This window comes from Glycine max, chromosome 3 (genome assembly GCF_000004515.6).
Source record: "Glycine max cultivar Williams 82 chromosome 3, Glycine_max_v4.0, whole genome shotgun sequence".
NCBI classification, from domain to species: Eukaryota; Viridiplantae; Streptophyta; class Magnoliopsida; order Fabales; family Fabaceae; genus Glycine; species Glycine max.
In genome coordinates this window covers 30,446,865-30,470,395 of record NC_016090.4, presented here as the reverse complement: position 1 = coordinate 30,470,395, position 23,531 = coordinate 30,446,865, and the positions used below count along the sequence as shown (strand labels likewise).

The window sequence follows — 23,531 nt, the reverse complement described above, 5'->3', positions numbered from 1 at the left end:
TAATATGGGTCACTGCAACTTTGAGATCATTCCAACGTGGCTATTTAACATGTTTCCTCTTCTCAAGTATCTCATGTACACTCCATCGTAAGTATCTATGACATCTCTATATGTATATCTTCTCTCAATGTGTGTGACATGATATATTGAAACCATATGTCAATAGAAACTTAATTAACACCCCGAGATATAGAGATAAAAAAAAAAGTGGATGAATGGATTTCAATATCATATAATTGAAATGAATGATTAAGATTGAAATTAATTAAAATAGTTTTGACCATTCACATATGACTAAACTTTACTTCTCTCATCTTTCATTAGATATGTGTGAGTGTATATCAGGTAATTTTTTTCTTATTATAAGCAACATGATTATTAATTTAATTATAGCCATTAAATTAAAATTAACAGTTCAAATTGAATATTAAATTATGCCAAGTAACAAAATATTGTTATTGTTTGATGTCTCACAGGTTTCACTCTTTGCACCATACCCAGTTCAGGACAAATTACTCCCTATTTATGCCTTTTTATGACTACATCTATGGCACCACAGACAAGGCTACAAATCAACTATATGATTCTGCATTAAAACGAGAAGAAGAAACCACAGATGTTGTGCACTTGACCCACCTCACTACACCTGAATCCATCTATCATCTCAGGCTTGGATTTCCTTACCTTGCCTCCAAACCTTACACACCAAAATGGTACCTTTTTTTGATGTGGCCTATGACGGCTTGGTCTGTGTTCCTCACCTGGGCCTATGGTCGTACATTCATTGTAGAAGGGTGTCGTTTTGACAAACTTAAGTTGCAAACTTGGGCAATACCTAAGTACAATTTTGAAGTAAATATCACGAATTTCATTCTTTATGATTATATTTATTTAGTAAATTCTATATATATTTACTAAAAAATTATTTATTATTTAAAATAAAATTGATTATACTATTTTTTTGTTTGAGAATTTCTTCATAAAATCTTAAAGTTGATTATTTAGTATGTTGCACGAAGTTGATGTATGGCTATAAGTAACTAACAAGATGAATGACTAGTTTTCACATTTTATGTTGTATATTTTAGGGATTAATAATTTCAGTTAAGCTTTAATATAACTATGTTATTTGTTATTTGTTATTTGTTATTGTTATATGGAATGTATAAAATAATAATTCATATAAATACATGATTATTTTTTTAGTACTTTCTACAATCGGAAAAAATGGCCATCAACAAAATGATAGAGGAAGCAATACTAGATGCTGACAGAAAAGGCATAAAAGTGTTGAGCCTAGGTCTCATGAATCAAGGAGAGGATCTTAACATCTATGGAGGATTATATGTTAGTCGGAATCCAAATCTAAAAGTTAAGATTGTAGATGGAAGTAGCCTTGCTGCTGCAGTTGTTCTTAACAATATTCCTAAAGGAACAACTCAAGTTTTACTCATGGGAAAGCTCACCAAGGTTGCTTATGCTCTTGCTTTCGCATTATGTCAACGAGGTGTTAAGGTTTGCTTCTTTAATTTATATAGATTTAATTTCTGAATACATACATACAAAATATATCAAAATAGAGAGTTTTTTCTGTGAGAGTGATCGACATAAATAAATATTATTAATTTATAATGATCAACATTAAAACACACAGATCATCTGGATTTTAAAATGCTTACTTTATTTTTTAAGTAATGAAGCATTTTTTATTATTATTTTGATTGTTTATCTATGCTTATGCTTGTATACGACCTGGATTTCTTCTCTCACTCTCATATAAAAATTAATGTTCTTCTTTCGTATATCTATGATTTAATAAGACTTTATCATTGCCTCCCTTATATACACGCACAAACATAGGAAGTAGGCTTTTTTAGTTTTAAACTCCATCTGTAGTTCTAATCACACAATTACCTATATTTCAGGTTGCCACAATGCATAAACATGATTATGAGAGGCTCAAAAAGTCTCTCACTAATTCTGAATCTAATTTGATCATTGCAAAAGGCTACACTCAAATGGTAATGTAACATACTTTATCTAGTTTCATTTTGAGATATTTACTCTACTAGAAACAACTTTAAGTGATTGTAATCCCAAGGCACATGTTTCCACACAGTGACATTAATTCTAAAGTCTTCTTTTGCTCTTATTTTTAAGGTATTAGAATGCATTATGAGGATCGTTTGGGTAATACCTTTAAAAATAGGGACACAAATTAATGGATGAGTTTTATGTAAAAATATGTATGAATACTATTACTCCTAACGTTTCACCCTTATTCTTATACAATGTTGTTAAAATGACAAGCAAGGTTTTTTAATTAGCAAAAACTTTACTATAAAGAAGAGTAAAGGGGTACTCTAATTAGAATACAATAGTTTTATAGAGATCAAACCAAAGGAATAAAAAATAAGAAACAAACTTTTCTTTTCTCTTTCATATTTTATCTTTTGTCAACAGACTTGGTTAGTGGAAGATCAATTGACTGAAGAGGAACAACTAAAGGCACCCACAGGTGCATTATTTATTCCCTATTCACAATTCCCACCAAGGAAATACCGTAAGGATTGCTTCTATCATTGCACCCCAGCAATGCTAATTCCTAGTTGTGTTGAAAATGTTCATTCTTGTGAGGTTTGTTCAAATAATCTTTTCTTAATTTGTTTAATTAATTTAATTATCGTAGCCATGTTTCTAGCTACTTGCATTGGCGGATTTATTAGTTTCGTTAACATCCCAAATATAAAATTTCACACACGGTGCATATATTGTAGGATTGGTTGCCAAGGAGGGTAATGAGTGCATGGCGCATAGCTGGGATAGTTCACTCTTTAGAAAGATGGAGTACAAATGAGTGTAACTACAAAATGCATAACATAGACAAAGTTTGGCGTTCAACTCTTCAACATGGGTTTCAACCTCTAACTACTCCAATCAAAGAGATAGCGCATTGTTAAAGAATAGTGGGGAAATTAAATCATGAATTTGTTTTACTGCCTTATTGTTGCTCTTTAGATGGTATTTATCCTTCCGAGTTATGGTTAGAATTTCCTACAACAACTATGTTAAGTACTACTATTGTACTTAAACAAGCAAATGATGTATCTTTATATATCTAACAAACTTCTACATGTTTTTGTTATCTTTCTACTATGATATGCAATTAAACATTTATCTTAACAAATGGTGAGACACATATAAGCCATCAATGTCAATTTTTTTTTTACTTCACATGAAATGCAGAACTCAATTGAAATAAAAAGGAGTTATAAAACTATATAATTCACACATTCTATCATATATTTTTACCATTGGTTAAAATTTATTAGAACATACAAAATCAAGAGCGGGAGCTCATTTAGTTAGGAGTTGGCCCTACACAATTTTATGATTTTCAATAACTAAAGAAAGTATTTAACAATTGTGTTGTTAACATTTTTCTAAAATAAATATAGAAAGGTTAAATTTAATTATAAGTAAGGAAATGACAAAAACTTATGAAAATTTGCACTAAGAAAAAGATCAACTAGCTAAAAATTTGGGTGGCTATAAAATGATATTAGGTTGTTAAATAAATTAGCGACCGATTTGGAAATTGAAACATGGTGGTCGCAATAACACTATTAGTTCAGACAAGAGACTACAATTGCTGGTTTAACATTTGATCCCTCTTAATTAGCTTCATAAGATGAGTAATTGACCATTTTTATCCCTAAATTTGTATCTCACTGTCATTTTAGTCCCTGAAACTAAAAAAAAAAACTTGCATAAATCCATGGATTTTGTTAGAATTTCATTTAAGTCCCTAAAATTAATTAACCATTTTTCTCATTTTGATATCTAGTATAGGGACTAAATTGATGATAATAACACAATTTTGGTGACTAAAATGAGAAGAAAAAAAAGGTAAATTTTAGGAACTTAAATGAAACCCTACAAAAATTTGGGAACTTATTTGAGTTTACCTTAATTTTAGGGACTAAAATGATAGGAAACTAAAACATAGTAAAAATTAGTCATTTAATTTCCTAAGATCACCACTAACTTGCAACATGTTTAGTTTCAAGCTCAAGGCTTTGAGAGACACATCCAGATTCATATCACTAAACTCCTTTAATAGGCTAGCCTCTTACACCATATAAGACATGTGAAATGACTTTCTACTCAAAGCATCAACCGTTGCATAATTAGCTTTTCCTGGGTGACACTTTTAATCAAAATCTTAATCCTTAAAGAACTTTATTGACTTTTTCTTCCTCATGCTTAATTTTTTTTTTCTTTGTCAAATAAGTACCTATGGTTTTTGGGGCCACTAAAAACTTCAAACTTTTCACCATACAAATAGTGTCTCCAAATTGTTGGGTTTTTGGGCTCCCTTCCTATGTGGAGTAAAAATTCAAATGAGAAGGTCCGCATGTCTCACTTATTTAAGTAGAGAAAGATCATATTAGAGAGTGAGATACAATGAGAGAGACTCATTTGAGAGGGCAAAACAGTTACAAATCATTGCGAGAGAAAGAAGGAGAGAGAAAATTATTGTGATTTTCGCATACCCACTAGAGAGTATTTTTCAGATTGCAATTGCGGATTTGTTCACTGTTAGATCACGCTGATATTTGGACAACAGATTTTACACGTGTGATACTTCAAATTGTCTGGTTTGATCGGGAAAAAGATATCTTCATAGAGAGATAAGTGTTTTGCATTATCTGCTCTATATTTTGGGATTTTATCTTTTTGTCTCTATTACCAATTGAAGGTTTGTTTTGATTTGGCTGTTTGTAGCATGTTTTTGTACACTTGTTGGAGGTTCTATTGTATCTTCATTGATTATAGTGGAGTTATTTCTTTGGTCTGGATGACCCGTGGTTTTTACCCTTGCATTGAGGGGTTTTTCACGTTAAACAAATTGTGTCTCTGTTTTCTTTTATTTTGTGCTTTATACTTTATTGGTGCTCCTCACAGGTTCTTTTAAGTTTGGGGGAATTTATTTCCGCTGCTTATTACTCTTTGATAGAGTTTGTTATTGTGTTGGTCTATTTCCCCCATCAGAGTGGTATCAGAGCTCCATGTTAAGGGGTTGTTTTTCTACTTGCTTGAACGATGGAGGCACATATGAAGATGGTATCCTTGAGTGGAGCAAACTATCACTTTTGGAAGGACAAGATGAAGGACTTGCTATTTTTGAAGGATATGCATCTTTTGGTCTTTGGCACACAAAAGCCAAATTCTATGTCTGATGAAGAGTGGGGTTTCGAACATGAACGTGTATGTGGTTTTATTAGACACTTTTGTAGATGAACCCATTTATAATCTTATTTCTCATAAGACACTTGCAGGAACTCTGTGGCAAACTCTTGAGTCCTTGTATGCTTCTAAATCAGGGAGCAACAAATTGTATCTATTGAAAAGCTTTGTTGAATTTAAGTACAAGGACAGGGCTTCATTTACTGAGCACTTGAGTGAATTTCAAGGATGTTGTGATCAGTTGTCAGCTGCAGGTATCAACTTTGATAATGATGTGTTGGGATTGTTCCTATTAATAACTCTACCTGATTCATGGGAGACACTCCGGGTCTCCATGATTAGTGTTGCCCCCAATGGTATTGTTCCTTTGCGAATGGCAAAGACTAGTGCTCTTAATGAAGAGATGAGAAGGAAGGCGCAAGGTATTTCTTCTCAGCCAGAGGTGTTTGTTACTGAAAATAGGGGGAGAAGCTAGAAGAAGATGATGAAGGGTGATAGAGACGAGAGCAGAAGCAACTCTAGGTCTCGGTATAAGAATGTTGAGTGTCATTATTGTCACAAAACAGACAGAGGAATTGTTTTCTATGGAAGAAGGAGAGTAAAGACAAGAAGGGTAAGCAAAAAGAAAAGGATCATGATGATGACCGTGTGACTACTACTACCAGTGATGATCTTGTTATTCTCCATGACTCTGATTCGCTTAATCTTGTATTTGATGAGAATATGTTGATAATTGATAGTGGTGCTACACTGCATGTTACAGCCAGGAAGGAGTTCTTCACATCTTACACTCCAGGTGATTTTGGAGTCTTGAAGATAGGTAATGATGATGTGTCAAAGGTGATTGGTGTTGGTGATGTTTGTTTGCAAACCAACATGGGAATGCAGTTGCTACTTAGAGGAGTGAAACATGCTCCAGATGTCTGCTTTAATTTGATCTATGTGCAGGTACTTGATGATGTTGGTTATGATAACCACTTTGGTTCTGGAAAGTGGAAACTCACCAAGGGTTACTTGGTTGTGGCCAAGGGGGAGAAAATTTCAAAGCTGTATTAGGCAAAAGCTTTTGTTGCTAGAGACAGTGTGAATGCTATGGATATGGAGGCATCTTTGTGGCACCGAAGGCTTAGTCATATTAGTGAGAAGGGGCTAAATTGTTTAGCCAAGAAGGATATGCTTCCAGGATTAAAGAATGCAAATTTGGAGAAATGTTCTCGTTGCATGATTGGTAAGCAAACCAAAGTATCCTTCAAGAAGCATCATCCCTCCAGAAAATCTGAGTTGCTTGAATTGGTGCATTCAGATGTTTGTGGCCCTTTGAAGGTGAAATCCTTTAGTGGCGCTGATATGATGACTAAGGCATTACTAAGAGGGAAGTTTGAAGCTTGTTCTGAGATCGCCAATTTGGTGGTCACCTCCACATAGTTGTGAGAGGGAGATTTGTTGGGTTTTTGGGCTCCCTTCCTATGTAGAGTAAAAGCCCAAATGAGAAGGTCCGTATGTCTCACTTATTTAAGTGGAGAAAGATCAGATTAGTGAGTGAGATACAGTGAAAGAGACTCATTTGAGAGGGCAAAACAGTTACAAATCATTGAGAGAGAAAGAAGGAGAAGGAAAATCATTGTGATTTTTGCTTACCCACTAGAGAGCGTTTTTCAGATTGCAACTGCGAATTTGTTCACCGTTGGATCTGGCTGATTGTTGGACAGAAGGTTCTACGCGCATGATACTTTAATTGTCCAGTTAGATTAGGAAAAAGATATATATAGAGAGAGATAAGTGTTTCATAGTATCTGCTCTATATTTTGGGGTTTTATCTTTTTGTCTATATTGTACCAATTGGGGGTTTGTTTTGATTTGACTGCTTGTAGTAAGTTTTTGTGCACTTGTTGGAGGTTCTCTTGTATCTTCATTGATTATAGTGGAGTTATTTCTTTGGTCTAGACGACCTGTGGTTTTTACCCTTGCATTGAGGGGTTTTCCATGTTAAACAAATTATGTCTCTGTTTTCTTCTATTTTGTGTTCTATACTTTATTAGTGCTCTTCACAGGTTCTTCCAAGTTTGGGAGAATTTATTTCCGCTGCTTATTACTCTTTGATAGAGTTTGTTATTGTGTTGGCCTATTTCCCCCATCACAAATCTTAAGAGCAAATACTATACATGTTAACTCCAGGTCATGAGTAAAGTAATTGCTCCATGAATCCTAAGTTTCCTAGACAAATAACCCACCACTTTGCCCTCTTGCATTAAGACACAACCTAGGCAATTCTTTAAAGCACCACAATAAACTACAAATCTCACTAAGGGGGTTTGGTATAGCCAAATTTGGTGAGTTGACCAATCTCCCTTTAAGCTCCTAAAAGCTATTCTCACACTCTTGGTCCTACACAAAGGATTTCCCATTTTGTAGTTAACTAAGAGGTAAGGCTAGTCTAGAAAACCTTTCTATGAATTTCCTACAATAACCCATCAATCCTAAGAAATCCTTTTGGCATATAAACACTCATTCCTCAAAACGTGTAATGGTACTTTCTAATGCCTCATATGTTCTTTTGGTGTCCTATAGTACTATATCAAAATATCATTTATGAACACATCCACAAAGCTATATAGGATGGGTCTAAAAATTTGGTCCATGAAATTGGTGTTGCATTAGTCACACTAAAGGGCATCACTACATATTCAATGTGCTCATATCTCACCTTAAAAGCATTTGGGAAGTCCTTGCAATTCAACAACGCTACAATGCTTACAATGTTGAGTGTCTAGGAAAAATTCATGTCTAAGCATTGAATCTTATGTTGATTCTTTCTCGACATTTCCAACACTAACCATCCAGGAAAAAAATATAAATTATTGGCATTGGTCCCTACATTAAAGTATGTGCCTATATAACATTTATTGAATAGTTATTCAGTTTTATTATTCGTCTCCTTTCCTTAATATTTGTTCTAGATTGATCACTTATTGCTTGATATGAGGAATCAATAGTTTAGTAGACAGACATTCATTTGATTCCAAAACTAAGGACTAACTGAGATTGATTAACACATGTCAATACCAATTAGGCTTCTTTAAATTCTTAAACATTAATATTGATCGTTTAGATTGATTTGCCAAGATATTGAGAATTAATTTAAAGGACTTAGACTCTTTTGCCTAAGACATTAGGATTATAATATAACTGTGAATTGAAGATAAATTATCTAAATAACTAGATTAATTGATGTTGTTACTTTGAAAAAGGGAGAAACCAAATCTAATCTTAATTGTTTAAACCATCCATTTCTTACAACAATATTGTAATCATTCTACTACTTCTTTCTTTTAAATTGCTTTTATTCTTGCATTGGTATTTCATTATTCAACACAAATCATTGAAAAAAATACTTTACAAAACCTTAGTCTTTTGAGTGAAATTGTCTAGATAACCAATAGTTCTTTGGGAGATGACTTGGACGCAATTTTTAAACACTACTTTGAAACTTGGTTTCACTTTACTACACAAAAAATCCTTAACAATAACCTAAAAAAAGTCAACCCAAACATATCCTTATACTAGTTTATTAAGACCAACCAATTTTAACAAATATAAATTTATAAGTTTTTCAATATATCCTTACAAAGCTTTTAAAAAAAACAAGGGAAAATATATTAGAAAATCCCCCCTCCCCCATTCCCATTAGGAACTAAGAAATATGCATTTTTCAAAAGGATCACTTATGCATTATTTAAACACACTTTCTAGTAAACAACATATATGCTGCGAGAATTCATATAGCTAGTTTGATCAAATTTGATATTGTAATTGGAAATATCACAAGCTAGCTAGCTACTTGATTAATTTGTTGATACATTTATAGACACACATTGATTTAGATTTATATCATGGTAATTAATTTAGAACTGAAGCAGAAATGAGATTATTAATCTTTAATGGCCTAAACCCATGTTGAAGACTTGCTTGCCTTATTTTCTCAACGCTAAACATTTCATTTCCGCACTCATTGACGTTCCAACCTTCTAAGGCATGCAATATTCCAGCGACACGCCATGCACTCATCACTCTTCTTGGCAGCCAGTTCTGTTGCATAATGAAATTCGATACGTATGAAATTAATTTTGACACCAAAATGCATAAAAGCATAGTGAATAATTATACATATGGAATATATATATTTATATATATAAAAGCTTACCTCACAAGAGTCTACATTCACTAAAGAAGGGGGAGCTATCATGGCTGGTGTGCTGTGGTAGAAGCAGTCTTTGCGAAGTTTCTTTGGAGGGAATTGGGAAATAGGTATGAACAATGATCCTTTTGGTGCCTTTCTTTGATCAACCTCATTACATTGATCTCCTAATAGCCATATCTGCAAATTCAAATGAATCCATGATTTCAAATTTTATTTTGCTCCAAATTATTTGAATTGAAATTATCCAATAGAAAGAAAGAGGTGTATTATTAAATGATTAACTAATATTGTGTTAGTCTAAATAAAACTGGGTTTGGATCACTTAAATAAGATTTTAGATTTGAATTTTTTATTTGAAAAAAAGATTATTGAAAGAAAAGATTTTAATAAAGATAGTGAATCAAGTTCTAAACAAAGTCAACAGATAGTTGATACTTACAAGATGAAAAAAAAAAGTTAGAGGGATTTACCTTTGCAGGATAGGATCCTGGGAAAACTAAGTTGTCTTTGGATTCATTGGGGATCCTTAATTGAAGTTTGTCATATTCATCCTTATACATAGTTGTAACCTGAAAAATGATTTCATTTATCAAGAATACGTAAAAATAGCTGAAATGGGCTAAGTAGCTTTTTATACTTTGAGGCCCTGAGTATTAAGTGTAAAGAAATTAAAATAGAAATCTCACTCCAAATAAGTAATGAGGCCCTGAGTATTAAGTGTAAAGAAATTAAAATAGAAATCTCACCCCAAATAAGTAAAGGTGTCACTCCAATGTATCATTGGTTCTAGTATGGTCAGATTTTTAAATAAGATTATGAGTTTAAACTTTGACGATAAAAAAATATAATTAAGGAAGAAAACTCCAATGAAACTAACCAATCAGATTCTTTAACAAAGACAAATTATTATTAAAAACGGATAAATATTTCACATAAATATTATGGTAATAAAAAAATAACAATTTCTCTCACCATTTTAATCAACAAAAATGCAGTGTACCCAACTATTCTACTAAAAAAAAAAACTTTTGGTTGATCTAAATAAACTCCACACATTCCAAACCTTCAAACAAGTCTATTGAAAATTTGGTTTGAGGCACATAATACCTCTGTAATTATACTGTGGGTGTGTGAGATTTCGGTTATAAACTATTTATGATATTGCCATCATAAATAGACAATAACCGTGTGATGCAGTACTAGGAAGGGCATGTGCAAAGTAGGATACAAGCATTTGTATTTGGTACTTCCAGTACTCATCTTATATGTAAATATATACACTTTTTGGCTGAAAAAATGTCTATTGAAAATATATAATTTAATAAACGAATAAAAATTTTGTTATATGGAGCATTAACAAATAATTTTGGAATAATAACAAATGAACAACTCATTGGCATAGCTAAATCTAACTATTTGTAATATGATTAATTATATATAAATTATCATTTATTTTAAACATCTTACCAATACTTTCCATTTTTTTATCTCTTTCTTTTTATCATATTATAAACCTTATATCATACTCATATTTTTCTCTTGTTTCTTTTTCTCTCTCTAGGTATATGATAACATATTAGGTGTGTGTTAAACATTTTTCTTATAATATAAGAAATAACTAAAGAAATCAAAATTTTTTAGTGAAGAAAATAATGCTTAATTATAAGGTACCTTTTGTTGTAATAATTTCCGAAAAAAAAAGAAATTAAACATACCTTGGTTCCCCTTTCACATAAAGCACTCACAATGGCATATGAAACCTTATTAGGTTTTCCACAAAGAAGAACTCGGCTTGCTTCTTTAGGAATACTGTTAAGAACAATAGCTACAACTAAGCTACTGCCATCCACAATTTTTATCTTAAGCTCGGGATATTTTTTTATGTAAAGTTCACCATATTTATTGAGCAAATCTCCCTGAAATCATTGAACATGTGCTCTCATTAAATCATTGATTTAAGCATACTATGATGAACAAAGTAAAATTGAACATATTTTAAAATGAACATACGGTTTATATGGATAAATGCTAAATAAATAGATTCTACCTAACTTCATGGAGGTAGTGATTTCTTGTAGATTGCAATGTTGTGTGATCACTTTAAATCTATAAGTATGGCAATATTTAATGCTTAATTGCTTGTAGAGGTTGACAATTTTTTCTAGCTCAGGTTTGAAAGAAAAACCCTTACTTGAAAATATATGTTTATCTTTATAATGAAATAGTAATGAGTAAAAAAAAATATTATAAATGGATTGTGCCTAACATAGTGGAGATGACATACAAGGTCGGTGAAACAAATTATGAGGTGGAAGCATTAGTTTTATATAAGTTGTTATTAAAACAATTATGCTGGTAGATACTTCGTACTGATGGTAACCTAGAAAAAATTGGAAATATGAAAGCATGGTTGGAAGAGTTTAAAAGGTAGTGAAATGTTTTAGGGCTTTAGGGTTTGGTTCGCTGGAGAAGGATGACCATGTCACCAGAAGCATGACCTAAATGGAGGTTGCACACGCTTTCACGCGTCTGACACAAAATCTATTTGGCACTGAAAAGGTCACCAAAAAAGTGACGACGATCGGCTAGAAAAGTCACGGGAGAAGAAGAAAGGGTCATTATAAGAAGGGCAACGAGCAAACATAAAGGTCTACTAGAAACTAAAAAAAGAAGAGCAACGAGCAAACATAAAGGTTCACTAGAAACTAAAAAAAGAAGGACAACGAGCAAACAGGCTCACTATAGATAGTGGATCCCCAATGAGATAGTCTTATGTAATCCTTCAATCAGGCTTGGATACCATGTAAAAATAGGAGAAACAGAAGGAATATTTATCTGGAAACTATATGTCTAAGAGATGTAGTTTCCCCTAAATGGGATATGTTTCCCCTAAATGAAATCCTAAAATATCAATTTACAAGAAATGAGATATATTAATTTCTTGACTCTCAACAGTCTCCTTAGCTTGACTTCCTTACCACAAACTACACAATCTTTTATTGAGCAATCTACACAACATTTTCTTGGGCAACCTACACAACCTTCTATTGCCCAATCTGCACAACCTTCTCTTTGGCATTTTGCAAAACCTTTTCTTGGGCAATCTACACATCCTACCAACCCCCATATTTCCTCCACAGGAAGCCCACATAATTTTTCTAATATTGGTCCATCAAACAACTAAGTAGATGTTGCATCAGGTGATGGTTCACATGTAGCAGCAACACCGTCTATAGACAATGATGGGCGTATGCAGATTTGTCCAGGACCACATATATAACACGTAAGTATTTATAACTTTTTTCCTTTGGTTTAGTAATAAATTGTATGCTTGTGACTTCTTATTTAAAATCTTTTTGATAGGTTTGACCCTTCTATTATGCTCACGCATGACATTACAAGAATTATAAAAGGTAAGTTTGAGGGATGTTGGGAGAGTTATGGGGAGGTGAATAAGCATAATCCACAATTGGCCAATTTATGGTATGAGGAGTTTAAGGTAGAAAGGGCAAGTAAAATACATGTTATTTATATTTTCTTTTTGTCATATTGCACACTCATAATATCTTGTAATGGACTTACAAGTTACAATATTTGAAATGTGGAGAAAATATAAATAGCTTCTTGAACATGAGAGACAAATGAAGAAGTCATTTTATCATAGCCTACAACTGAACATTACAAGAGAATTTGTATTGTTTTATAAATATGTAATGCATTATATTTTAAATTGCTCTAATTTACATATTTTATTTGTTAGAAAACTTTTGTAGACAAGACTCCAACTTGTTGGGAGCTATTTCAAAGGACCCATACAGTAAAAGGTGATAGATCAAAGTGGGTATCCTCCAAAGCAAAAAGGATTGTTGTAAGTCACATGTCTTCATCAGCTAATTGAGCATATTAAGATAACATGTGGAACTAAATATTTTGATCTGAAAATATGTTGTGCAATCTACTGTTTACTTTATTATGCAGTGATGTGATTGGCTGAAATTGAACTTGGCTGCATATTGTTTATTGTGTTCATATGTTGGCTGGAATTGGACTATTTTTAAGTATAAAAAAACTTCGTACCCCATTGCCCGGAGGCTCTTCGCTATGCGAAGGTATATACTATTTTTAAGTATAATTTATGTTTTCAGCTGCCTTTCTCTAATTTTTCCTAAAACTAGGTTTTGGTCTTGTGATTAATGTATCATGAGTATTTTCATACTGTTAGTTTAAATGTATGTTTAACTTTTATGTCTAAACCTCTCACCAATAAAGTATGGAGCAATTTTTCGGTACTCCTACAGTAAGTGCTCCTTTAGTAGTTACTATTCGTAATTGGGAAATTTTCTTTGAATTTTATGTAAACAATTAAAATGTTAAAGATTAACAATTAGTAGAAACTTTTATTTTCAGGGAGAGTATCAAAGGATATTGCTAAGAGAGATCCAGAAGAGGTAACAAAGGATGGTGTGTCAAGTAAGCCGTCGGATGATGATATTTTCTATAACATTGTTGGAGGTATGGACAACAAGGGACGTGTATATGGTTTAGGTCCAAATTAAAGGCTACATAATTCAAATCTAATTCTGCTACATCATTTGGTGGTGCGTCACACTTTGAATATGACTAGATGAGGAAATAAATTTTCAGTTTGTTAACTAAGAACCAAAACCTTAAGGAGCGCTTGCAAACACATGAGGACTTGATTTGTTCATCTCAAGAGAAGTCAAATTTAGTTAAAGAGCAATTACTTCAACTAATCATGGAGAATTCTTCACTCGGCAATTTATCGTTTCAGCCTCCATGTTATCTTTCCTCCCCCCACCTACTCATACAAACCAAGATAACCCGCAAGAAGATAAATGAATTTGATGACCTTGGTGAAGAGTAGATTGTATTTTGTTAACTTGATTAATACTATGTTAAACTTGGTAGATGATGTTGAACTTCTGCATTTTGTTAACTTTGATTATTATGTTGAACTTGGTACACGATGTTGAACTTTTGTATTTTGTTAACTTTAATTACTATGTTGAACTTGGTCTTTACTTATTGAATATTAGTAGATGAAAATTGATCTTGGTGTAGATTTATTATTATTTTATGTTATTAATATTATAAAATAATAAATTTGTATTTAAAAATTACATTTATTAAAATTTGGAACATATTTTTCATATAAAATTATTTTGGATAAATATTTAAAACATGGGAAAATTATTAATAATTGGCTTAATTGCAAAAATAGTCCCCTTATTTATTCCAACTCACTAATGGATAACGTTGACTGTTAATGGATAACATTGACTGTCACATATCATAATCTTATTATGACACATGACAGTCAACGTTATCCATTAATAATCAACGTTCAATTTTGGGATTCAGAACTCAAATAATCAGATTGAAAAAAAAAACGAAAAACTCAATTGGTGAATTAAATTATAGGAAAACCAATTTAGTGAGTTGGAATAAATAGGGGGATTATTTTTGCTATTAAACCTTAATAATTCCGTCATAGAAATTGAGGGATTTGATTCCCTCTATATTAGAGAAGGATAAATTCTCTAACTATTAGTGACAAATACTATATTCTTCTCTACTAGGGAAATTACTTTTAGCACTAATAGTGACATACCCAAGTTTGTCTAAAAAATTCATCATAAATTATGACAAATATATATTCTGTATTTGTTTGATGGGATGCATTTTGTAGTTAATACCAATGAAAATTAATTACTTCTCTATTAGCCATGTACATAACCCATCACTAACAATGACAGAACATATTACTCACTCTTTGTGACAAATATAATGTTTTTAGTTCAATTAATTTTGACAATTTATGACGACATTGTTATAGAATTGTTCCATCACAATTTCATTTTAGACGAAACCAATCTTCATTTACTAACATTTTGTGATGTCCCTTTTAGTGACGAATTTGATCCATCAACAAATTCATCACTATTATGCTCTGTGGCGAATTTTTAATAATTTAGAGAAGAATTTTGTTCCTCCCTAATATAATTTTTTCTATTTGTGTTTCTAGGTCTTAATTTTTAAAGGTGAGCTAACCCATGGATTGACCCTATTTCACTTGACCTTATGGACCAATTTACCCTAGCTCACATGGGTCACGGGTAAATGGATTAGGAGTGACCCATTTGATAACTCTATTTAACAAACTTACATTTGTCCTTCATATACAATGCCATGGACGTTAAAGGGGGACCAATTGTGATAGCTTGGCCCATCAAGAATTTGGTATACAAGAATCAAAGATGGATCCTCATTTCGATGTACATAGTGACAATTGGAAAGATCTAAATTTGATTAGGGGTAATGGTGTGGAAGCAACCATGGAAGAAGGGTGATTGAGGAAAAAAGTTTCAGTAATGAAAGAATTATTTATTGATATATGCCATATTATGAGTAGAGCAAAATGGAGTTTATCAATATTTCTAAATGAACATACATGGATGTCAAACAAAAAAAATAGCCTAATAGAATAATAGAGTTCAAACTAAAGAAACTGAATTAGTTAACCAATTATTTAACTATTAATAGAATTGATCAGTTTGAGTTATTAAATAACATAACATATGTTTGAGCTATTAATAGAATTGATCAGTTTGATTTACATGATAAAATTAAATAATTTTGGATTAACAAAAAAGTTTTCATGTATTATCTGTATGATAGAAACTTTAATCCAACTAGTGAAAATTATCAAATAAAAATCATTTAAAAAAATAAAGGGACTTGCCTGATTTGAAAGACCTAGACTTAAAACCTTTACTTTGCTTAACTCAGCCTGAAGTATTGCTTCTTCTATAAGTTTGTTCAATGTCTCACTTTGCCATTTGAAAAGATACTGTAAAAGTGTAAAAAAGAAACAAATATTATCTATAGGAAATATTTTTCCTTCTTAGAAATGAAAAATGATGTTACCCAAAACTTACTTGTACATGGAATCTTGGTATAACCCATGATTGCAAATTGAGCATTTTGAAAGCATTCCTCTCCATAACAAATGTTTGACCGTAAAACCAAGTCACGAGAACAGACCAAAGTGTAAAAGGCCACATCAAGTAGAGGTACCATGTAGAAGATTGAGGTCTAGAGGCTAAGGAAGCAAATCCCAACCTTAAATGATAGATGGACTCTGGGGTTGTAAGGTGTGTTAGATGTACCACATCTGCTAAACTTTCTTCTCTCTTTAATGCTATCTCATATGTTGTGTCTGTACTCTTGTCCATGGTACCATAAATGTAATCATAAATAGGCATGAAGAGTGAGTAATTTGTCCGAAATTGGGTATGATGCAGTGAATGAAACCTGTTATAAACCAAATGTAATTAATTCACTCTTGTTTTATTAACTTTTTCATTTGTTAACATGAGTTTCAATAAATAAAAAATGCATTATTTTGTTTCTAACATGAATTTGAATGAAATATATTGACAATATTAAAAAAAAGTTTATTTTATAATTCAATCATGGATTATCATATAACTAAAAAATATTGACTTGTGTAATGATTAATTTTCAGTAAAAAATGTCATAATTAATTTCAAAGTCATATCTAAAATAAAATCAAATTTCTTAATAGCTTAAAATATTTTGCACTTATAGCATATTAGACTTAAACTCTTCTAACATAGATAATTGACTCAATATTGAATCGCTAATTAATTAAGCAAAATTTTAAGTATTTGAAAATGTATGTAATAGATAATTTATATTTTTCTTGTATATTGGAATATGTATTAAGTGAATATTTTATTAATGAAGAAATGCATTTTTAAGGGAGTTTAACTTTAATATATTATTAGTATAAAAAATTATGATATCACTTAATTAAATATCACTCTAAATATAAATTATAAAGTAATTATTAAAATCGTCAGTTTAAAAATACATGTTATACATATCATTCAATTATAAATTATCATATTTAATAATTTTATTGATTTATATAATAACTTTTCTTAAAACACATACTTAAAATGATTTCTAATTAGTCAATAGTGTAAAAAAAAGTACATTAAAAATGTGTGTCTATTAAATTCTATTACACTTTCATTTTAAGGTCAACTGGTTACAAATTTCTGAAATGATGCAAATGAATGTAAAGTGAAAATTAAAATAAAAGAAACATAATTAAAAGGTTTAAAAAATTTATAATATCACTTCCAAATTCAATACATTATATATATTCTACCATATCACGTTAATTTTTATGATTATATAATTTTTTTACACGAATGATACCATTTTCTAGGAGTTTAAAATGATTTCTACATACTTATTCCATATTTTTTTTATTTATTTAAAATAAATCCCATAAATTACCTATCTATTTTTTTAATGGTTTAAAAATAGTTCTTATATAAAAACCGTTTTTACATGTGATAAATCCCATTAATTTTGAACTTTTTTTTATTACAAATAAAGAAAAATAAGAAATAGAAAATATTGAAATTTAAATTGAAGAGAAAATAAAATAAAAATATGAATTTTTTATTTCTGAAAGTCTTTTATCCTTTTAATTTTATTTCTATTTTCTTTTAACCCCAAATAAAATATTATAATTTATATTTTTTTTATCATTCAAACACATCACCAATGTATTAAGATTCACATTTACTCAGTTTTGAACTTGTCCTTACCTTATATCAATCAACATATTGTTAATTACTTCATCGCATTCCATTAAAGTTATCTACGTAACTTACAGTTTCAGGTTTTAATACATATAAATTCCATTACATATGTAGCTATTTGAGGGGGTCCTGTTGTCACCCTTATATTATTGGTATCATCCGTAAGTGCTTTTTTTTTTTTGGCAAGTTATCGATCACATGTTAGTAAACTACATATATACTAGCTAGTAGTATTTTGTAGTGTATTTTTTTACTGAGTATTTTCTAGTGTATTATTGAACATGAGATACAGACATATATAGAGGTTCGAATATCTATCACATATAACTTAATTATAAAATCCACATCATTATTTAACTTTAGTATTTGTCTTAGTTTTGATGTTCAAGTTACTGTTTTTAGTTTTATAGAGGTAAATTAATTTTTTTTAATTTATCATAAGTATATATTTCCTTTTCAGCAATTTATTGAAAAAATCTCTCATATTTCTTTTTTGGTGAGTAGAAAATCTCTCATATTAAAAAGAAAAGATATTATATTATCAACAATTGCCACCAGAATTTGAAAACTAAGGTCAATAACCAAGGGATTAAGCACATGCAACGACTGAATGTTGGGTAGATGTCAATGTTTGGAAATGTTTAGTACGTGTACTACGTACTATGCTTAGCTTTGTACAACGACTGAATTAAATTAGTCCCGCTAATTTCAAACTAATTAATGTCGATCGTTTGTTCACATTACTTAATTCATTAATGTGTTACCAATGCATTGAAGCCACCTGTTGCGGATTGTTAGTACTATAACTTGACTCACTGTACGATACCTACACTTCAATTAATACTTTAATGAACAACTCGAAAATAGGATAATATTGATTTTTAAGAAACTTATAAAAAAGGATCAAAATCATTTACTGATTTGTGGATAGAATTTGTAAGTTATACTCCCTCGGTATCTTTCTATGTTTGTCTTTTAAGCTTCTTTTCTAAAAATTAAGAAATGAAATAATATTTCTTAATTTTAATAAAATACTAATTTGTAGAGTTTTTGTTCTATTTTTTTTTCACTCCACAATAAATATATGTATAAATTAAAGATTAGATAACAAGTAAGGACATAATCTATATATAAAAGAATAATTTGTATGGTCTTAAATTTTTAAACAGAGATAGATATAAATATTTTTATAGAAAACTCTAACAATTAAAAAAGAACGAATGAATATAAAGATGACGATTCTAAGTATTAGATGAAAGGTCAAAGATATTTTTTTTCTTCTCTCTCCTATCCTCCTTGCTCCGCCTTTAATGGATAATTTTTGGAATGAAATGCACTAACAGAACGAGTTTTGTAAAATAGATAGAAATAGGAAATAATAACTTATCTTGTCCTATCTTCTATATACAGATAACCAAATATATGACCTTAAAATACTGTTTCAACGTTCAAATTAGTTTTGTAAAAAAACTTTCAAAATAATTTTTTTTTTCAAGGTTCTCCTTCTTCATAGTTTAATTTATTCAAAGAATGGTCAAAAACTAAATGAGAATATCTCTTCTAACGAAAATTGAAACCTTGATTCATCATTGTGGAAGACTAGTCCTAATCCCATTGGTACTTTCAAATTAGTTTGAACAATATTTATTAATTTTAAATATTTAGCTGATTTTTTGCACAACTAAGTTTTTAAAATTAAATAAAAGTTGATTTAATTGTTTGATGAATTTCTTTTTTCTTTTATTTTCAAGATACCTTAAGAGACTCAGGTTTATGAATCTTCTCTTCACTCATATGGTGTTTAACTTTTTCATTTTTACTCGATGTGGAATGTTATCTACACCAAACACAACGTGGTGTACCAATGCTGAGACACACGAGTTGAGAACATTATGTTAAATTTATAATAATTAAGTTTAAAGTACATTCTTTTAACTTAAGAGAACATGCATATTTCACGTAACGGTTTTTTTATTATCCATGATATTTTTTAAAATATTGAGTAAAAAATAACATGAAAACTAAATTAAATGAGAAGTTCAATAATAATTTTTTTTTTCTTGTAGTTGTTATAAAATTTAATCTTAATTAAACTCTTGATCACCTTCAATTAAGATACTAATATGTATAACGGATAAACTAATGACTTTACTAATTAACTTTTGAATATATAACATGTCACAAGATATGAGAGAGTTCTTAACATAGTGTCAGTACTAGCTCGTCCTTACCATTTACCTAGCACTTATAGGAATATATATATATATATATATATATATATATATATATATATATATATAACATTTCTAAAGATAAGCAAACTAAGGAAATATATATGCGTTTTTTTTTATAATACATAAACACGAACACAAATAAAATATGATGGAGAGGGTTAAGAGGTAGTAGAAACTTACGATGGTGTGTACATGAGATATTTTAGGAAGGGAAATGCTGAGAAGATGGCCTTTGGAATGCACTCGAAATTGCAGTGGCCCAAATTGTTCATGAAGTCAATATATGCGAGATAACCAGCATATGATGCTATAGAAGCTGTTCTTGTAACCACAGTTGTGTACAATGGAATGGCAAATAACACAAAGTAGGCTATGTGCTCAGCAAATGGATGGATCACAGCTGCCAAATTGAAGAACTCAATTAATTAGTGCACATATGTATCTATTTTTTTTTTTTTAATGTTTTGAAGTGTGGAATAGCTATAATTTTTTCCCGAGAATTAATTGTTTCTTTTATTAATTAAAGTCGCATGCCTTGCCGAATAGGACATAATTATTTTTTAAATTTATGTGGTCCATGTCACAAAATTAAAACTTTCCATGCCAATATGTTGAGAAAAAGGCAATAACTCGCCCATTAACATCATGCTTTTAAAGATATGCATTAAATAAATTTTATGTAAACACTACAAGAAAATTTAAAATAAATTGTGAGCCAATTTATATGTAGTTTTTTTAAAAAAATCGTCACAAGAATTCGTGATCCTAATATTAATAATGTGTGTGTGTCATCAAACACAATGAACATCCTAATATTTATATATTGATGAATTGTGTTTTCAATTTTTAAAAAGTGTGTAAATTTAATATTTATTTTTGAATCAGATTTTTTATTTAAATAAATAACTAATTAGTAGAACCTAAATCTACATATATTTTAAAGTTTGAATATTAAATTTATCGATATAAAAATACAAAAACCTTAACCACGTTTGACCGAAAGAATAGGATCTAAAATACATTTCTCATCACAAAAATATATTATTAATATATGGTTTCTCCTTATGACATAAAGTTTTTGTTTTTTAGTTAATATCTTAAATAACCCGTTTGAATTTCCTACTGTACTTACATTTTTTTTTTATCAAATACTCAGGGACATTAGTTTAAAAACCATTCAATAAATTATTTTATAAATAATATTGAAATTGCCTTGAAAACTAAAGTAGTATTTTTCATATTATTTTATTTTATTTTTATTCCTTATTGAATACTCTAAAAAACACTTATAATATTTTTTAAAAAGGATTTTTTTAAAATTTTCCTACTATACAAGTGTTGGTTTATCATAAAATAAATTAAAACACATTTTTTTATTGTGTGTTTACAGACCCATGATGTAAAATCATTTTTCATTATTTTGTGCATTTTCTGGTTGTATTTTATGCTAACCTTTGGCATGTCTTGTGATGATAAGATTAAGCTTATTTACTTAAGTAGTGATATTCATTTTGCTTTTTGAAAAAAAAGTAATTAAACACATTATATATCGCTTTAAATTATTTAAAAAGACCAACACTGATTAATTTTTGTATTTTTATACAATAAATTAAGTATTTTTTTAATTAAAATTTTATATTTTTGATTGTGTTGATGGACTAAAAAAAAAGTAAATTAATTACTACTACAAAAAGAAAATGGAAAACCTACAAGTAATGGGTTCTGTGACAATGGAAGAATGATGGTGAGAATGATAGCGAGAGTAGAGGAAGTGGTGATGAAGTGCCCTATGTAACCAGTAATAAAGAAACTCCACTGGTCCAGCGTGTAAAAGAGCAGTAATAAGTACACCATCTGTTCTCCACAAGGGCATGTGAGAACTCTCTGGAACTAACATATAGCCTATATAAAATATGATCCCATTGAACAAGATCTGGTCATCCCTGCAAAAGAGTTTCATTTACATAATAATTAAGATCGAAAGAAAATCAAGAGAAATAATAGGTTCATTACATATAGAAGATTCCGATTTTAAATTAGGTTGCAGTTGTAATTTTCATTGCAATACTTTATATTGCGAGAAATTGCATATAATTGCAGTCGATGCAGTTTTAATTACAATCACATCACAGTGATCTCAAAATCAAAAACTTTGAGAGTGTTTGATATCATGTTTATTTTCTTCCCAATGTTTGAGACCAACTATTAAAATACTTTTATAAACTACAATTTAAAAATGCACATGCCATTCCGAATAAAATCATGATTAGGAATCATTTTTAAAACCCTTGTGGATATGTGTGTGTGTGTGTGGGGGGGGGGGGGGGGGTGGGTGTGTGTGTAATTATGAAAAATAATAGAATAAATGATAAAGATAGTAAGCACACAAACCAATTGCTTTCTCGATCAACTTGTTCAAACTCAATGCCCTTGTCAACAATTCTGTTTTTGCCTTTGGCAGTTCGATGGCGAGAAAGTGTGATCCAAACTTGGTCATGCAGCATCCTCACCATCATAAGAGGAAAGATGAGGAAATAAGTAAGGTCCCTCTCCTTTGGCTCACTCACTAGGAAAGAGTAAGTGCTGTGTGCAATCCATGGTGTCAAAATCACCCACTGTTATGGCAGCATCAAAATCACCATCATTTCATGTGTTGAATTAATTAATGAATATAATAGGAAATTCTGGATGATTGTTCAGGAGAAAGATTATGGTTGTAGTAATTAAATAAATCTTGTATTGTGATTTTCATATCAAAGTTTCAAATTTCGTTCTCAAACAAGAAATTGTGAGTGTAATATTAACTTTTTGGAGATCTATGCAACCATATCTCGTGATTATAATTTTGGCACCGCATTGGTTAATATTTTTTCATAACTATAACGTTTTAGAAGCCTCTCAAAACCTCAACTGTAACAGTAAATGGCATCAGCTATTATAAAGCAACAAAGGGATGAAAAATACTAAGAAAAATAGAGATATTAAATTTAGCTAAAAATTAAATATGAAAAAATAGTTCAAAATAATTAATAATTTAACCTTGAAACTCCCGAGAGGCTTCCAGGGCCAATTGGTTAGTATGCCAGGTTTGGAAGCCATAATCTTTGCACTAACTTAATTAGGATAAGAGACCGAAGGAGCACCAAAGATTTGTGCATATGATGTAATTAGAAGGAGTATATATTT

At 30.4% G+C, this 23,531-nt stretch overlaps 1 protein-coding gene across 1 annotated transcript; it reads right to left on the bottom strand.

Moving 5' to 3' along the window:
• Positions 1-473: 473 nt before the first annotated feature.
• On the bottom strand, positions 474-23,531 carry LOC100818557 (very-long-chain aldehyde decarbonylase CER1). Its single transcript, XM_014773671.2, has 11 exons — positions 23,385-23,531; positions 22,737-22,960; positions 22,056-22,288; positions 20,526-20,745; positions 16,408-16,783; positions 16,212-16,319; positions 11,164-11,364; positions 9,919-10,017; positions 9,452-9,625; positions 9,221-9,336; positions 474-835 (listed from the first exon to the last, which is right to left on the bottom strand). Exons 1-11 carry the CDS (start codon positions 23,442-23,444, stop codon positions 592-594), a joined length of 2,055 nt encoding a protein of 684 aa, XP_014629157.2. The 5' UTR covers positions 23,445-23,531; the 3' UTR covers positions 474-591.

Coding starts and splice junctions, on each gene's coding strand:
- LOC100818557 (XM_014773671.2), bottom strand. CDS start 23,444: ATGGCTTCCAAACCTGGCATACTAACCAATTGGCCCTGGAAGCCTCTC. Junction 16,784..20,525: donor TATCTCATGTACACACCATC/GTAAGTTTCTAC, acceptor GGTTTATAACAG/GTTTCATTCACTGCATCATA. Junction 10,018..11,163: donor TATGTGAAAGGGGAACCAAG/GTATGTTTAATT, acceptor ATCATTTTTCAG/GTTACAACTATGTATAAGGA.